Here is a 14,507-nt window from a genome sequence, read left to right on the forward strand (position 1 = left end):
CATTGCAATCATTCATTTCATTTCTTCTCTGAAAAGGCATAAATTATAGAGCCTGTACTGCATCTCTTATTAAAATTATTGTTTCAATAACAGTTAGATTCTAATTCTTAATGAAATAATTATTTCAGTAAACATTACAATGGCATCCCTGGCTGAAGGGTTTCAGATTTTTTTTTACTAAGACACATTTATAGGCCATATTGACGATTATAGATATATTTTTAGATTGATTGATTGTGACACAAATGAACTGCATTAAATAATTCCAAGATGGTATCGGAAACAGTTTAATAACGGAAATAACTGATTGATGAATTATTATTTTATAAATTATTTTCTCCCGATTTCACGCTCCCTTTCTCTGGGGCTATTCTCAACGCATTGATTGAGTGTATTTCTGGGTGTATTAATGTATTTGTATTGTTTTACACTGATAGCCAAACCGGTACCCAGGGGAATTATGTGTTTGCAGTATGTAAGTCCATCTCAAAACGTTCCAGAAAGTCATTCGAATAGGGTCCATGGTGCTGAGTTGAAATTTTGTACAAAGCTTTACCGTGACAAATTACAGATCAAGTTCGAGTTTCAGACACTTATGTCCTCATTAACCAAATTGTGATCGTTTTGTCCACACAGTTTTGCAGACTTCTTTTTTCAAAACGGATCGTAGTATAAATTTGTATCTTGGTACATGCTTTTATAGCAAGTTACAGATTAAGTTTGGGTTTCGGGCCCTATGTACAATTTGGGCAAAATTATGGCCGTTTTTGTAGGAACAGTTTTGCGGACTTTGTTGCGGACTCATCCTACCAAAAATTCCACACACCGACATTAACTCCCAACCCATCTTGTTCTTCCAAAGTATGAATTTGCCTTAATGAAATAAATATTTCCGTAAGCGTTGGGAATAAGCGTTGTAGTAATGTAAAGTTTAATGAAATAATTGTTACAGAATTAAAGCGTTACAAGTGCTGATCCAGGTACTGCCGCTTGTTCTCCACCAATATATAATTAACTACCATTGTACGAGACAAAGGAATAAGACCGTCAGTTATCGAAGTAAATAAATTTACTAACTTTGGATGTACATAACGTGGATTGTTGACGTTAATTTGGGCGCAAGCAGAAAATAGACGTGCACAAGTACCTGGATGAAGGATTTCAAGTGAAACTGAGCATTGTGTGCCCTGGCTCGCTAGCCAAGACGTCTTCTGGGATGCCCTTGACCAGTGGATGAGGTAGGCTGTTAGAATCCAGCTCAGAATGGGCTGATTGGTCAATGAGGTTTGTGTGGTGGGGGCGATGTTGGGTAATTTCCCGCGTACATCAACCTGACACCCATTCTGTAGTAGTGCGCGAAAGACCAAGCATGTAAATATTCATGTTTATTGTAATAGTTAATTCTTTTAAGACAATATCGCAAAGACAGCCAGATTTACAGATGATAGGCCTATAGCTATATATATATAGATATGGGAACATCAGTTTTGATACACAGCGAATTATTCTTCCTGTTTGCAAAAAGTTCCTCCAGAAAATCGGAAATGATACTATTGACGGGTGTATCTTAATTTCACTTAAATGCATTTATTTATTTACTGATTTTATTTGATTTCTGTTTTACACCGTACTCAAGAATATTTCATTTATATGAAGGCGGCCGGCATTATGGAGGAAATGGGATAGAGCGCAGGGGAAACCCACGACCATCCACAGGGTGCTGGAGACCTCACGCACGTACGGCCGGATAGGGAAGGTCCGAACTCGCAGCGACAGCATTGGCAAGAGGCTTCTGGGTCATTGTTCCGCGCTGGCACGCTACAGACGTGTTCAGCTACAGAGGACTGTCCTTAAATATATGTACTGTCGAAAGACTCATTATAGTATACTGACGGTTTTGTACTGAATAAAATTAAAATGCTTCTCATTACTTGTGTACAATTCATACACACGTGCAGGCTTCCATACATGGCCAGAGTTATTTAGAAATATCTTTAAAGAAAGAAAAAAAAAAAACAGAAAAACGAAGTAGGCCTTTATGTTGTCAGACATCCTTTTAGATGTATAGTTTGTTTAGGTTTTTTTAATGATAATTTCTTCACTTTTAAGAATATATTTCTGCAGCTAGGGATCATGTTATTAGAGAGATTCAACATAAACCCTACAAACTGAAATGGTTCGTGCATGGCGGCTTGCAATGATTTACAAGTAAGACATAGCGGTACGTCCAAGTATGTATAATGTGGCATGTGATGCCAGCTAAGAAAACACCTTGTATATTCATATCGTCTATAAGATTCACATGTTGACGAAAATTACATGTACATGGACATGCGGGCTTTCTCGTGGTTTTCGGCTCTTATAAAGATGGTGAAAGGCAGTATTGGGCTATGTTTCAGGGTGGAAGCTTCATTTTTTTTCGGCTGAGAACATTTTGATCCTCATAGATGTCACCTTATCACCTCTCGACACAGTCATATTTCATACTGTTGCATGCTCAAGTGTCGCGTACTTAAATGTTGCGTGTTGAAATGTCGTTAATATCAATTTAAAGTTAATCAGAAAATATTATTAATGATTGTCTAAAGCCATGATTCAGTCGATACGGGATGGACTAGCTTGTACATGTATACAACACTCGGCATATATCGTCGTCTTCGGTTTCATTCTCAAAGGCACTTGATGTCGGGTAAGGTCATTCGGAGTGCATCCGAAAGAAGCGGTGGCCGTTTTGTTGGTTATGTGTATACGACAATGACTACAGAGTGAGTAGCGGTGTATATAGACTGTACAGGTGTTAAGGTATACAACCCCGGTCAGATCTTCATCCCCCCAGGCTGTATATCTCAGACGAGTGTCACTGGTACAGGTCTGACCTGGAACAAGCTGAAACCCATCGTTTTTCTCCCAGGCACACCAGCTCTCGTTTTGCCTCGTCAACATCGAAATAAGTTCGGTGTTGAGAGCTCTTGTGACAGAAGAGAAAAATACTTCACGTATTCTCCATTGTTTAAGACAGAAGCTGGTCATACACTCGAAACTGAAATGTTATGCATACATTTAATAATGTTAATCAAACATGTTGGCAATGATGGAGGAGGCAGAGTATTTATAGTGTTGGATTAACACTTTCTTAATTGTTATATAACTTAAACACTACACAAAATGATTAGAAAATGTTGTCAGTTAACACTACCCTATGTCAAACTGAGACTTACATATTACAGGTGTTCCGCGTTACAAATGTCAAAATCATGTGTTATGAATTTAACACTATACAAAATTAGATATTATTGCAGTATAACTCTACCGTGTGTCATATTAACAATATTATTACAGGTGTTGTGTTTCGCATGATATAAACGTAAAAAAATCTTTTGTTATAAACTTAACACTAGACAAATTCAAATTAACGCTGTAACATTATAGTTGTTATTCTCTGAATTATAACTGTCAAAAATCTTGAGTTATGAACTGAACACTATAGAATAAGCCAAATTTCATCATGGGTTCGTTCAAGTGCACTGTCAAATGGTGGACATGACATATTCTACACTAGCTACTTGTAGGACATCGTGCCACAGGACTTCTTGTCTTTAGGACTAAATCTGATGAACAAGCTTTTATACATGGCTCACTAGCACATTACAATAAAGGGAATGAATTGGTGCTAGCTTACCCATTTTAGCTTAGGATTCATCAGCATAATGATGTTTTCAGCTTGCCTAGCTCTTAACCATAGAACGTTTAAACAGTAAAGTTTTTACACGCTTCGCCAACTTCGATTAGTTTCCCTTTGTCAGGAAGAAGTAATGCACAGATATCATGTTTATTCTTGTTGTTTATTGACTTCGTCCACCATTTAGCCCATTAACAGGGGAGAAAACAAAACTCAGCAGTACAACGATAAATGACAATGTAATATTACAGATTAAGATATCAAATACTCTAGCCCACATTTAGCTTTCTATATATACCTATCCGCCTGTCAACTGTTCGACTATATGGACAGTTTTCAGGGCGCACAGGTCTGTGTCATTCCCCGGGGATATGGCCAGCTTTCAAGACTCATATGGCCGTATCACTCCCCGGTGATATGGCTAGTTTTCAGGCCGCTCATGCATGGCTGTGTGACGCCCCGGTGGCATGACCAGTTTTGAGTACGTTATATTACGCCACGATGTCATGGCCAGTTTTCAGGACGTACATGGCTGTATCACTCCCCGATGATATGGCAAGTTTTCAGGACATTCATGGTTGTATCACTCCCCGATGATATGGCCAGTTTTCAGGACGCACATGGCTGTATCACGCCCCGATAATATGGCCAGTTTTTAGGGCGCACGTGGCTGTATCACGCCACGATGATATGGCCAGTTTTTAGGGCGCACGTGGCTGTATCACTCCCCGATGATATGGCAAGTTTTTAGGGCGCGCATGGCTGTATCTCTCCCCGATGATATGGCCAGTTTTTAGGGCGCACGTGGCTGTATCTCTCCCCGATGATATGGCCAGTTTTCAGGACAACCATGGTTGTATCACTCCCCGATGATATGGCCAGTTTTAGGGCGCACATGGCTGTATCACTCCCCGATGATGTGGCCAGTTTTCAGGACATCCATGGTTGTGTCACTCCCCGATGATATGGCCAGTTTTCAGGGCGCACAAGGCTGTATCACTCATCGATCATATGGCCAGTTTTCAGGACATCCATGGTTGTATCACGCCCCGATGATGTGGCCAGTTTTAGGGCGAACATGGCTGTATCACTCCCCGATGATATGGCCAGTTTTCAGGACAACCATGGTTGTGTCACTCCCAGATGATATGGCCAGTTTTCAGGACGCACATGGCTGTATCACTCGCTGATGATATGGCCAGTTTTCAGGATATCCATGGTTGTTTCACTCCCCGATGATATGGCCAGTTTTCAGGACGCACATGACTGTGTCACTCCCCAATGATATGGCCAGTTTTTAGGGCGTACATGGCTGTATCACTCGTTGATGATATGGCCAGTTTTCAGGACATCCATGGTTGTGTCACTCCCCGATGATATGGCCAGTTTTTAGGACGTACATGGCTGGATCACGCCCCGATGATGTGGCCAGTTTTCAGGACATCCATGGTTGTATCACTTCCCGATGATGTGGCCAGTTTTCAGGACGCACATGGCTGTCTCTCACCCCGATGATATGACCAGTTTTCAGGACACACAAGGCTGTATCACTCGCCGATGTTATGGCCAGTTTTCAGACCGTACATATCGCTCTATCACCCTCGTCTGTATTATGGAGTTTAATCTCTCTAAATGTAACACGGCGAAATCACTAAGGAACGTGCACCGTAAGGACCTCCAACGGCGAAATAAAACAGTTTGGAGAAGTTTATACTTTCTTCCCAGTGCCATGTGCCCCGAGCGCTCGCCATACCGCCGTTAGCCGGGTGCTAATTTGTTTACGGAGTTACTTTAATCAGCTGATAGAGAATTTAATTGGCACAACAATATGGTAGCAATTTGGAGGATAAACAGAGTCGTTGGCTGTATTGGGTTTACAGGCGGACGTGAGGTCAGATGTGGAGGTAACTTACCCAGTATAGGCGGACTCCATGTGGCATCTCAGCCCTGGGCACTGACTGGCTGCTGCCTTCATTCCCTGTACACAAGATTGAAATGAACTGACAAAATCCAATCGACACCATATTTCACTACAGTAAAAATCGAAATAATGCTTAAACGTAAAAACAAATAGTTAAAAAAATGAAACTTGCTGTGAATGAGTATCGAAAATCAAATAGACATTAGGCTACTTTTAAAAAATAGAAAGCTTAATCATTAAGATTTAACTTTTTTCAATTTCTTTTCTTTTCTATGTGTATGTAGACCTATATAAACAGTTTTAGTGATGTGTGCAATTTTGTATATCTTTGCATCTTCTCTGTAAGGATTGGTTATTGAGACTGACTGTCATACACCAAAAGTTGGGGTGCAGGCTGTCTTATATCGCATCGCCTGACAACCATTGCGATTGGGACAGAGCCGTTTAAATAGACCAAATTGATAGATAACGTATGCGGCCTGCCTGTCCCGTTTTGGGGAGATAGGCCCTGGAATCTGTGTAAAGCGAATGAATCCTTGGCCAATCGCAAGTTAAGGAAATCGCCCTGTCACTTTTCTGGCCGCTGATTCGAAGATGCTTATATCGATGCTTTATAAATCAACACCAGTTTTGCAGGGGAAATTTGGGATGGTAAATCCTCCAAGCAAGAAGCTGTTTCTGTGTGGTTTCCAGGACATGCAAAATATCGGAACTTAGTGTTACGAAAAGTGCCTGTAAACGTATATAGTCAACTTGATATTCTCTCTGAGGAACTTAACTGTCATCAATGACGGTGTACCTTAATTGTAATCTGTCCGACACGCTTCCGTACAGATTCACTTGTATACTTCTGGAGGAAATGTTGTGTTAGGTCAACCGGAAACTTGTTGTGAGTTTTGTTATATGGCATCATCTGAATGTCTCCTAGTTAAACACATCTGGTACCTCAAGAATTTACATCCTGAGACTTTTGACAATCAGAAGTGATAATTTGCTTTAACTTACATTTAACGTATAACATTGGAATACTTTTTGAGTCAAAGAAATATTGTTCTGCAAATTTGGCGATTTTTCTAGCTTGCGGAAGGTTTCGAGTGCAGAATTACCAGAGAATCCAGAGGTTCTCATCAGCGGTCTTCATCAGCGGGTAGTGAGGCTGATCCGTCACCCGTGGAATCTGTCCCTTCTGAACTCACATTAACGCGACGTGGGCTCAACATGAAGCGATCGCGACATTCGTCATTTCTCATCCGGGATTTGCTATCCCCAGGTGGACAGACAAGTCCCCTGATCTCCCCCCGGGCTTCCAGAGGCGTGACGGTGCTTCCGACTAGAGGACCGTCCCCATTCAGCCTTGCCCTCTCCCGACCAGCCTTCACACGACTGTTTACTCAGCACCCGTCCTATTTCCACCTGGGCTACCCGTGCCCCTCCTGCCCACCCTGGGCACCCGGATCCTGTTTAGGGTTCTTCCACAGCAAATGCTGCCTGACAAATAAAGGTAAGACTCATCTGACTTTGCACAATTTAACATTTGTAGTCTCAACTTATCTCATCACTGTCTCAGAGAGGTCTTTGAAGAAGATGATGTACATTCCCAGAATAAAGAAATGAATAAATGGTCAATTATCATGCCATGAGAAATGCATGTCCAATATCAGCAGTTTACTGCTCGTCGTCGATTAAGGCGTATTGTTCTGGTTTTCTCCGCAAGTCATTTGTCAAGCGATCAGGTATTGCGCATGTCGACCTGTTCAGTTGTCCAAAAAACTCTTTTCTTTTTTGTTTCGCTATAAGTATTAACTGGAAGAATTTGAGGAATTCTGATATCGTCGTGGAAGCCGTCTGTTATATGATAAATTTGAAACTTGTCATCAGTGACGAATACCGTATCTCGAATACAAAGACATAACATAGGCCTGATAAAATACTAATTGATAAAATTTATTGTACTACGTGGATTTTAAAAAAGGTTGTGGTATTGGTATTTAGTTGTAAAATTATGCATTTGTTACTACTATTATCACTTACTTCAACAATTGTTGTTCTGTTTTGAGAGAATTTAAATATATGTATATTTATTATGCTGAAAACAATGCTGTAGAAAATGGATAAAGGTTTACATAATACAATAATTTTAACATCTCTTAATTTAAATATTTAGTTCTGCATTTGCTAGTAGTAGAAAATCACGTATTCAACAAACCTGAACTATACTGTCTATTTAAATAAATTTAAATTCAACAGAACGCGTGATATACACGCACATGTAAATATTAGAACCTACCCTTGTGAATATTGCCCTCTGGCGAAGTCAGGGAAGTGTTTGGAGTGAATGTGTAAAACAATTTAATGGATTGATGGGTATACGGTATTCCAAAATTTACATTGCAAGTATTTTAAGAAAGCCTTTGGATGGTTAATTTACTTTTTGTTAATTCTCAGTATATTTCTGGTGCACGGAGAGTCACAAAAACCCAGCTTAATGTATTCACCCATGCAACTGTCAATAGGGCTAGATGAAACTGGAGATCAATACTCAGTGCTGATGTCATATATGTATACGGATGGTGTTAGTATACCAATATCGACACATAGATGCACACACGGTATATACACACTCAAAAAGTCTGTTGTCTGAGTGATGCTAGAATGCATATTCTGTTATTGTAACATAATATTGTGTCATATTCAACATAGTAACCTGTTAATCCTGTGGTTGAATTAATGGAATATGTGTGTTATATTTAACAGAATTATCTGCTGCAATTGCACAATACATTCTAGCATCTCTCAAACAACAGACTTTATCTTAAAATTAACACATTAAGTTTTTGAGTGTATACACTCACCAAAAGATTTCTTGTCACATGACTGAAAAATTGTATGACTTTAAAACACAAGCATACATACACATATGCATTGCAGGGGCGTTGTACAAACGTTTCTTTTTTTGTGTTTTGTTTTTTTCTTTTTATGTTCTATTTTTTCTGTCATTTTTTTTCTTTTTCATTTTTTTCAAATACCACCTCGGCTTTACGTCTTTACGCCTATGCCAGAAAGGGGGCTCCATGACCGAGGTGGTTAGCATGCCAGCTCGGTACAGTGACCCAGGCGCCCCTAATCGTTGCAATCGCTGTGAGTTCAAGTCCAACTCATGCTGGTTACCTCTCGGGCCATAATTGCTAAGGCCTGCCAACAGCCCCCTCCGAGATCTGCCCGGTTTCCCCCCACCATAATGCTTGCCGTCGTCGTGTAATTGAAATATTGATGAGTACGGCACAATACACCAATCAAATAAATAAATAAATTACGCCAAAAAGTAAGGCAATATACATGTAACGTGTGCTAAACTGATTTGCAAGTGGTCTAAACGTAAGCTATCCTGACGGTTTTGCTGCTCAGAATATGCGACATGCCTATACATATATAGCACCTAATTTCTTTATCTGCGAGCGTTTATTTTAAACTCATTTTATGTCATCAAAGTTTTCGATATTTCAAGGTATTTCATTCACCTTTATAATCGAATGAAATTGCGTATATACTGCATGAGGGAGGTGTACTAATGGCGCGTACGTTCTGATTTGGCTTGGTGCTGGTATATAATGCGATAATCAGCCTTCTAGCTCTCCATCGTCTCCACATCATCTGCCGTCCACTGCCATCGCTGCACAAAATCTCATCCCGTGTTTATTATCTCCCGTCTTTTCGCCCATCTCTTCTTCTACACCTTGTAGCAGGGGGTATGGAGATATTTTATTCTCAATCTCAGACCGTCTTATATCTAACGTATTTACACCCCCTCTATAATGACGACAATCGTTCCGCTAAACCCTCCAGTAATTTATTATTCCCGTCGCTGTTTTCCTATCAGTTTTCTGAACAAATAAACCATAGGGCTACGCCGCCTACAGCATGGCGTTTGTAAATGCTTCTATCCGTGTACACAGAGACACGGCATTTTGTGGGGTAGCCTATACATCATCCGCTAACACGGCCATTGCAATACTTAGTGGTATAAGATTTATATGCTTCGGCTCATGCTGGCTTCCTCTCCTGCCTGAAGTGAGACAGTCTGTCAACAACCATCCGGTCGTTCTCTGCCTAGTTTCCTTCCACTATAATGCTGGCGGCCATCGTAAAATTGAAATATTCTTCAATACGGTGTAAAACACCAATCAAATAAAATAAATAAATAAGTATTTATGCAAATGTTCTAAATCGCACACGAGTTGTGATATGTCTATAGGATTTTGCAATATATACACTAAAAAAAAAATAATCTATTAAATTCACGGAATAAATATTGTCGGAGTGATGGCAAGATGGATTGCACTGCTGCAACAAACTATTGCGTTATTTTCTGTTATTCCAACGGAACACTTTCTATTCAAACAAATAATTGTTCCCATCATGGTCATCATCACTGAAATTATACGTGAATCGTTTTCTTCTCTTGGCCATGAATACTTATTCCGATTGTGGTTCTCCCTTATATTCCAAATGTTGAGTTGATAACATTTTTAAGCATTAAAATCAAACATGTTAAATGCTATAAAATGTTAGTGTCTACATTTTTAAGTGTTACGCCCCATAATGATTAAGTATTGTTTAAGTATTAACCTAACATCTAATGTTTTCCATGTTTCGCCATTGCCAAAATAGCATTATTAAAGTTATATAACAGCAGTATAGCATTATAGCACACGTTTGTTTTACGGTTGTTGCGACTTTTATTTATTTGCTTGTATTTAGTCCAATTTACGGACCCGTAAAAGCACAGAACCGTAAAAGCCGTAAAGGTGACATACATGGTTAGAAAAAAAATCTACATAGAAAAAAAAATTAACACAAATTTCATATTTTCACGAGATGATTGAAAACACATGATTGAAACTTTAAAAGCTGTGTTGTTGCTTTTTTACTTACTGTTTTATTTTCCAGCTGTGTCACTTTTAATGGCCCCGTACCAATTGCACGCTAAATCAGTTATTGATACATGTTTCTTTGTTTAAGCAAGTCTTTTACTTAAACATCATAATACTATACTTACTTAGTGATTGACTAAATGTTTTCAGGAAAACCCCGTGTTTGAATGAGACAAAGTATACAATACCAATCTACTAAACATGCAAAGTTTTGTAAAACCGGACTTGTATCATACAACACTAAGCCGATAAAATAAAATGAATATACGAGTGTATATGCAAAGTGCTTATTGGAAGGTCGTTATATAGGTGTTAAGAAAAATATTATTGAAAGGTTAAGGCCTATCCAAGCTAACATGCGTTACAAATTTTCGTGTGACATTAGTTATGAAAACACATTTTCGAAGGTGGCCTATATATATTCCAATTTTAAAGGCCTCATAAACTAATCAGTTGTCGCTATTATTTTATAGCCAGCATATTTATTGTAAGATTTAACTTGCGCTTACAATATACACGGTGTGTACTGCTTGGAATATATAAACAGATTTAGTGTAGTTTTTTGGTGTAAAATTTTATATGTTACAGAACTATTTTGTGTAAAATTTGATCGGACGTATGTTACAGAACTATTTTGTGTAAAATTTGATCGGACGTATGTTACAGAACTATTTTGTGTAAAATTTGATCGGACGTATGTTACAGAACTATTTTAACGGAACCCATGAAACAAATTTTGTGTATTCTGTCAAATACTGACGATGTAAAATAATTGTATATTTTCCTCTTGAGATTTTAACAGATGAAATTCCATATTTTCAAATAATATTACATTTAAATTGATATTTCGCTCGCTTAAGTTCTTTTTATTTTTAATTCTTCATAACCATTAAGTAGTATCGGCATATTTTACATTTATTGATTTGAATGATGTTAAACAATATCGAGAAAAATTCCGCTTGTATACGATGTCTGGTTAGATAGATGGAAGGAAGACACCGGAGTGCCCTGTTTCACCGACCTTCGCTACAGGTACTTGAAAAATTTCCTAGGCCTAATACTATGCACATATGTACTTTGCATATACCACATCTAGATAATTAAATTGTTTATCTACAGATTATCTAACCTCGAAAATAAAGATCGATTTATATGTTTGACACTGTTGTATTTGTAGGTGCCTCACCTGATGGCAACCTCGGGGGTTCACCAGGTCACCCCCACGGGGAACCGCCCTTTCCCATTCCCATCCCATTGCCGGTCTACGTGCGCACGCGCTCCACTGACTCCCCCGTCACAACCAGTTGTAAGAGCCGGAAAAGCCGGAGAAGCCGAACTGTGTTCACAGAGTTACAACTTATGGGGCTGGAAAGGAGGTTTGACAAGCAGAAGTACCTGTCCACACCTGACCGGATTGAGTTGGCGGAGAGCCTGGGTTTGAGCCAGATACAGGTGAAAACCTGGTATCAGAACAGACGTATGAAGTGGAAGAAACAGGTGAGTGGACAAATACAGGTGAAAACCTGGTACTGCAACAGACGTATGAAGTGGAAAAAACAGGTGAGTGGACAAATACAGGTGAAAACCTGGTATCAGAACAGACGTATGAAGTGGAAGAAACAGGTGAGTGGACAAATACAGGTGAAAACCTGATATCAGAACAGACCTATGAAGTGGAAGAACAGGTGAGTGGACAAATATGGGTGAAACCTGGTACCACAACAGACGTATGAAGTGGAAGAAACAGGTGAGTGGACAAATACAGGTGAAAACCTGGTACTGCAACAGACGTATGAAGTGGAAAAAACAGGTGAGTGGACAAATACAGGTGAAAACCTGGTACTGCAACAGACGTATGAAGTAGAAGAAACAAGTGAGTGGACAAATACAGGTGAAAACCTGGTATCAGAACAGACGTATGAAGTGGAAGAACAGGTGAGTGGACAAATACGGGTGAAACCTGGTATCAGAACAGACCTATGAAGTGGAAGAACAGGTGAGTGGGCAAATATGGGTGAAACCTGGTACCACAACAGACGTATGAAGTGGAAGAACAAGTGAGTGGACAAATACAGGTGAAAACCTGGTACTGCAACAGACGTATGAAGTGGAAGAACAGGTGAGTGGGCAAATACGGGTGAAAACCTGGTACTGCAACAGACGTATGAAGTGGAAGAACAGGTGAGTGGGCAAATACGGGTGAAACCTGGTACCACAACAGACCTATGAAGTGGAAGAACAGGTGAGTGGGCAAATACGGGTGAAACCTGGTACCACAACAGACGTATGAAGTGGAAGAAACAGGTGAGTGGACAAATACAGGTGAAAACCTGGTATCAGAACAGACGTATGAAGTGGAAGAACAGGTGAGTGGGCAAATACGGGTGAAACCTGGTACCACAACAGACGTATGAAGTGGAAGAAACAGGTGAGTGGACAAATACAGGTGAAAACCTGGTATCAGAACAGACCTATGAAGTGGAAGAACAGGTGAGTGGGCAAATACGGGTGAAACCTGGTACCACAACAGACGTATGAAGTGGAAGAACAAGTGAGAGCGTATAGATACAACTGAAATTTAGTATCAGAACTGCAGCTTGATGAAGTGTGAATTTGTATAGGTGTACGACTGGCATCTTCAGCATGGCATGACTTTAATGTCGCACTGTTTATTTTTAATCATTCATGTTCAAGATTCAGCACAGACATGTTTTCCGTTTATTCATTTTGCAGGTCTTATCGGCCGTCGGCACGGAACCTCAGACATACATTTCCGTTTTTTCATTCCGCAGGTCTTATCGACATGCAGAGGACACGAACCCTCAGACATACCTTTCCGTTTCTTCATATCGCGGGCCTTATCCTCAGACATGCGTTTGCGATTCTTCATTTCGCATGTGTTCTCGGCAGTGGGCACGGAACCTCAGGCATGCATTTGCGTTTCTTCATTTCGCAGGTCTTATCGGCTGGGGGCACAGACCCTCAGACATGCATTTCCGTTTCTTCATTACGCATGTCTTATCGACATGCAGAGGACACGAAACCCCAGACATGCATTTCCGTTTCTTTATTTGGCAGGTCTAATTGGCAGGGGGCACGAAATCTCAGAAATACATTTCCGTTTCTTAAATTCGCAGGTGTTATCGGCTGGGGGCACGGAACCACCCACAAAACCTAAAGGGAGACCCAAGAAGAATTCTATCCCTTCAGCAGAGGAACTACAAGCGGCAGAGGCGAAGGCTGGCCAAGCAAGACAGAAGATTGGCCAATCATATGAAATTATGGGTCAAGCAGAGGTCAAGGCTGGACAAGGAAAGGTGAAGGTTGGACAATCAGATGAGATTCCAGATCCAACAGAGGTCAAGGTTGGCCAGGGGAAGGTTGCAAAGGCAGGGCACACAGATGTGAAGACGGATCAAATGGACAGTAACATGACTTGTGAACAACCTGAAATAGGTGCCAGTCTATCCACGTGACCTTCAGGATAGGTGTATACAAGAATACTGGACATGAGTATAGGTTAGCTTATGGCGCCATTTGCCAGAAACACTGTGACAGGTAACAAGAGAACTTCATTAACTGTCGACACAGCATTGGTGCTCAGAGTTTACAAATTAAGGTGTGCAAGTGTTAACCAACGTTGCCCTGCAAGTCAGGGCTGGAGACCGAGCGGACATGTGAATCGTTGTCGTTATATTTCACCAGTTCTACCCTTCTATTAAAGAATTGTGATTCTTGATATGTTAGGAACTGTCTATGTATCATGTGTACATGTAGACTACAGTCCATATATGCCGATATGTCGTGTTTCCATCTCCATACAATATATGTGTTAATGCTGTACTTCAGCTAGCCTGATGTCTTTATCGGAGTCCAGGTAGATTTGACTTTTCACACTTTTTATGTAAATCTTCACAGCGAAATGTGAGTCATTAAATAAAAATAAAGTCAGCCCATGACTCGGATCTCTCTCCCA

General features: G+C 40.1%; 1 protein-coding gene across 1 annotated transcript; it reads left to right on the forward strand.

The window, feature by feature from the left end:
- The first annotated feature begins 6,818 nt into the window (after nt 1–6,818).
- On the forward strand, nt 6,819–14,007 carry LOC135465720 (homeobox protein Hox-B4-like). The gene is made up of 3 exons (XM_064743038.1): nt 6,819–7,101; nt 11,709–12,028; nt 13,669–14,007. Exons 1-3 carry the CDS (start codon nt 6,819–6,821, stop codon nt 14,005–14,007), a joined length of 942 nt encoding a protein of 313 aa, XP_064599108.1.
- Nucleotides 14,008–14,507: the final 500 nt, after the last annotated feature.

The sequence above is a fragment of the Liolophura sinensis genome, chromosome 1 (genome assembly GCF_032854445.1).
Source record: "Liolophura sinensis isolate JHLJ2023 chromosome 1, CUHK_Ljap_v2, whole genome shotgun sequence".
Classification (NCBI taxonomy): Eukaryota; Metazoa; Mollusca; class Polyplacophora; order Chitonida; family Chitonidae; genus Liolophura; species Liolophura sinensis.

What these genes read in the sequence shown, in the direction of transcription:
- LOC135465720 (XM_064743038.1), top strand. Translation starts at nt 6,819, where the DNA reads ATGAAGCGATCGCGACATTCGTCATTTCTCATCCGGGATTTGCTATCC. An exon ending in ATGCTGCCTGACAAATAAAG is followed by an intron (nt 7,102 to 11,708) that starts GTAAGACTCATC and finishes TTGTATTTGTAG; the next exon opens with GTGCCTCACCTGATGGCAAC. An exon ending in GTATGAAGTGGAAGAAACAG is followed by an intron (nt 12,029 to 13,668) that starts GTGAGTGGACAA and finishes TTAAATTCGCAG; the next exon opens with GTGTTATCGGCTGGGGGCAC.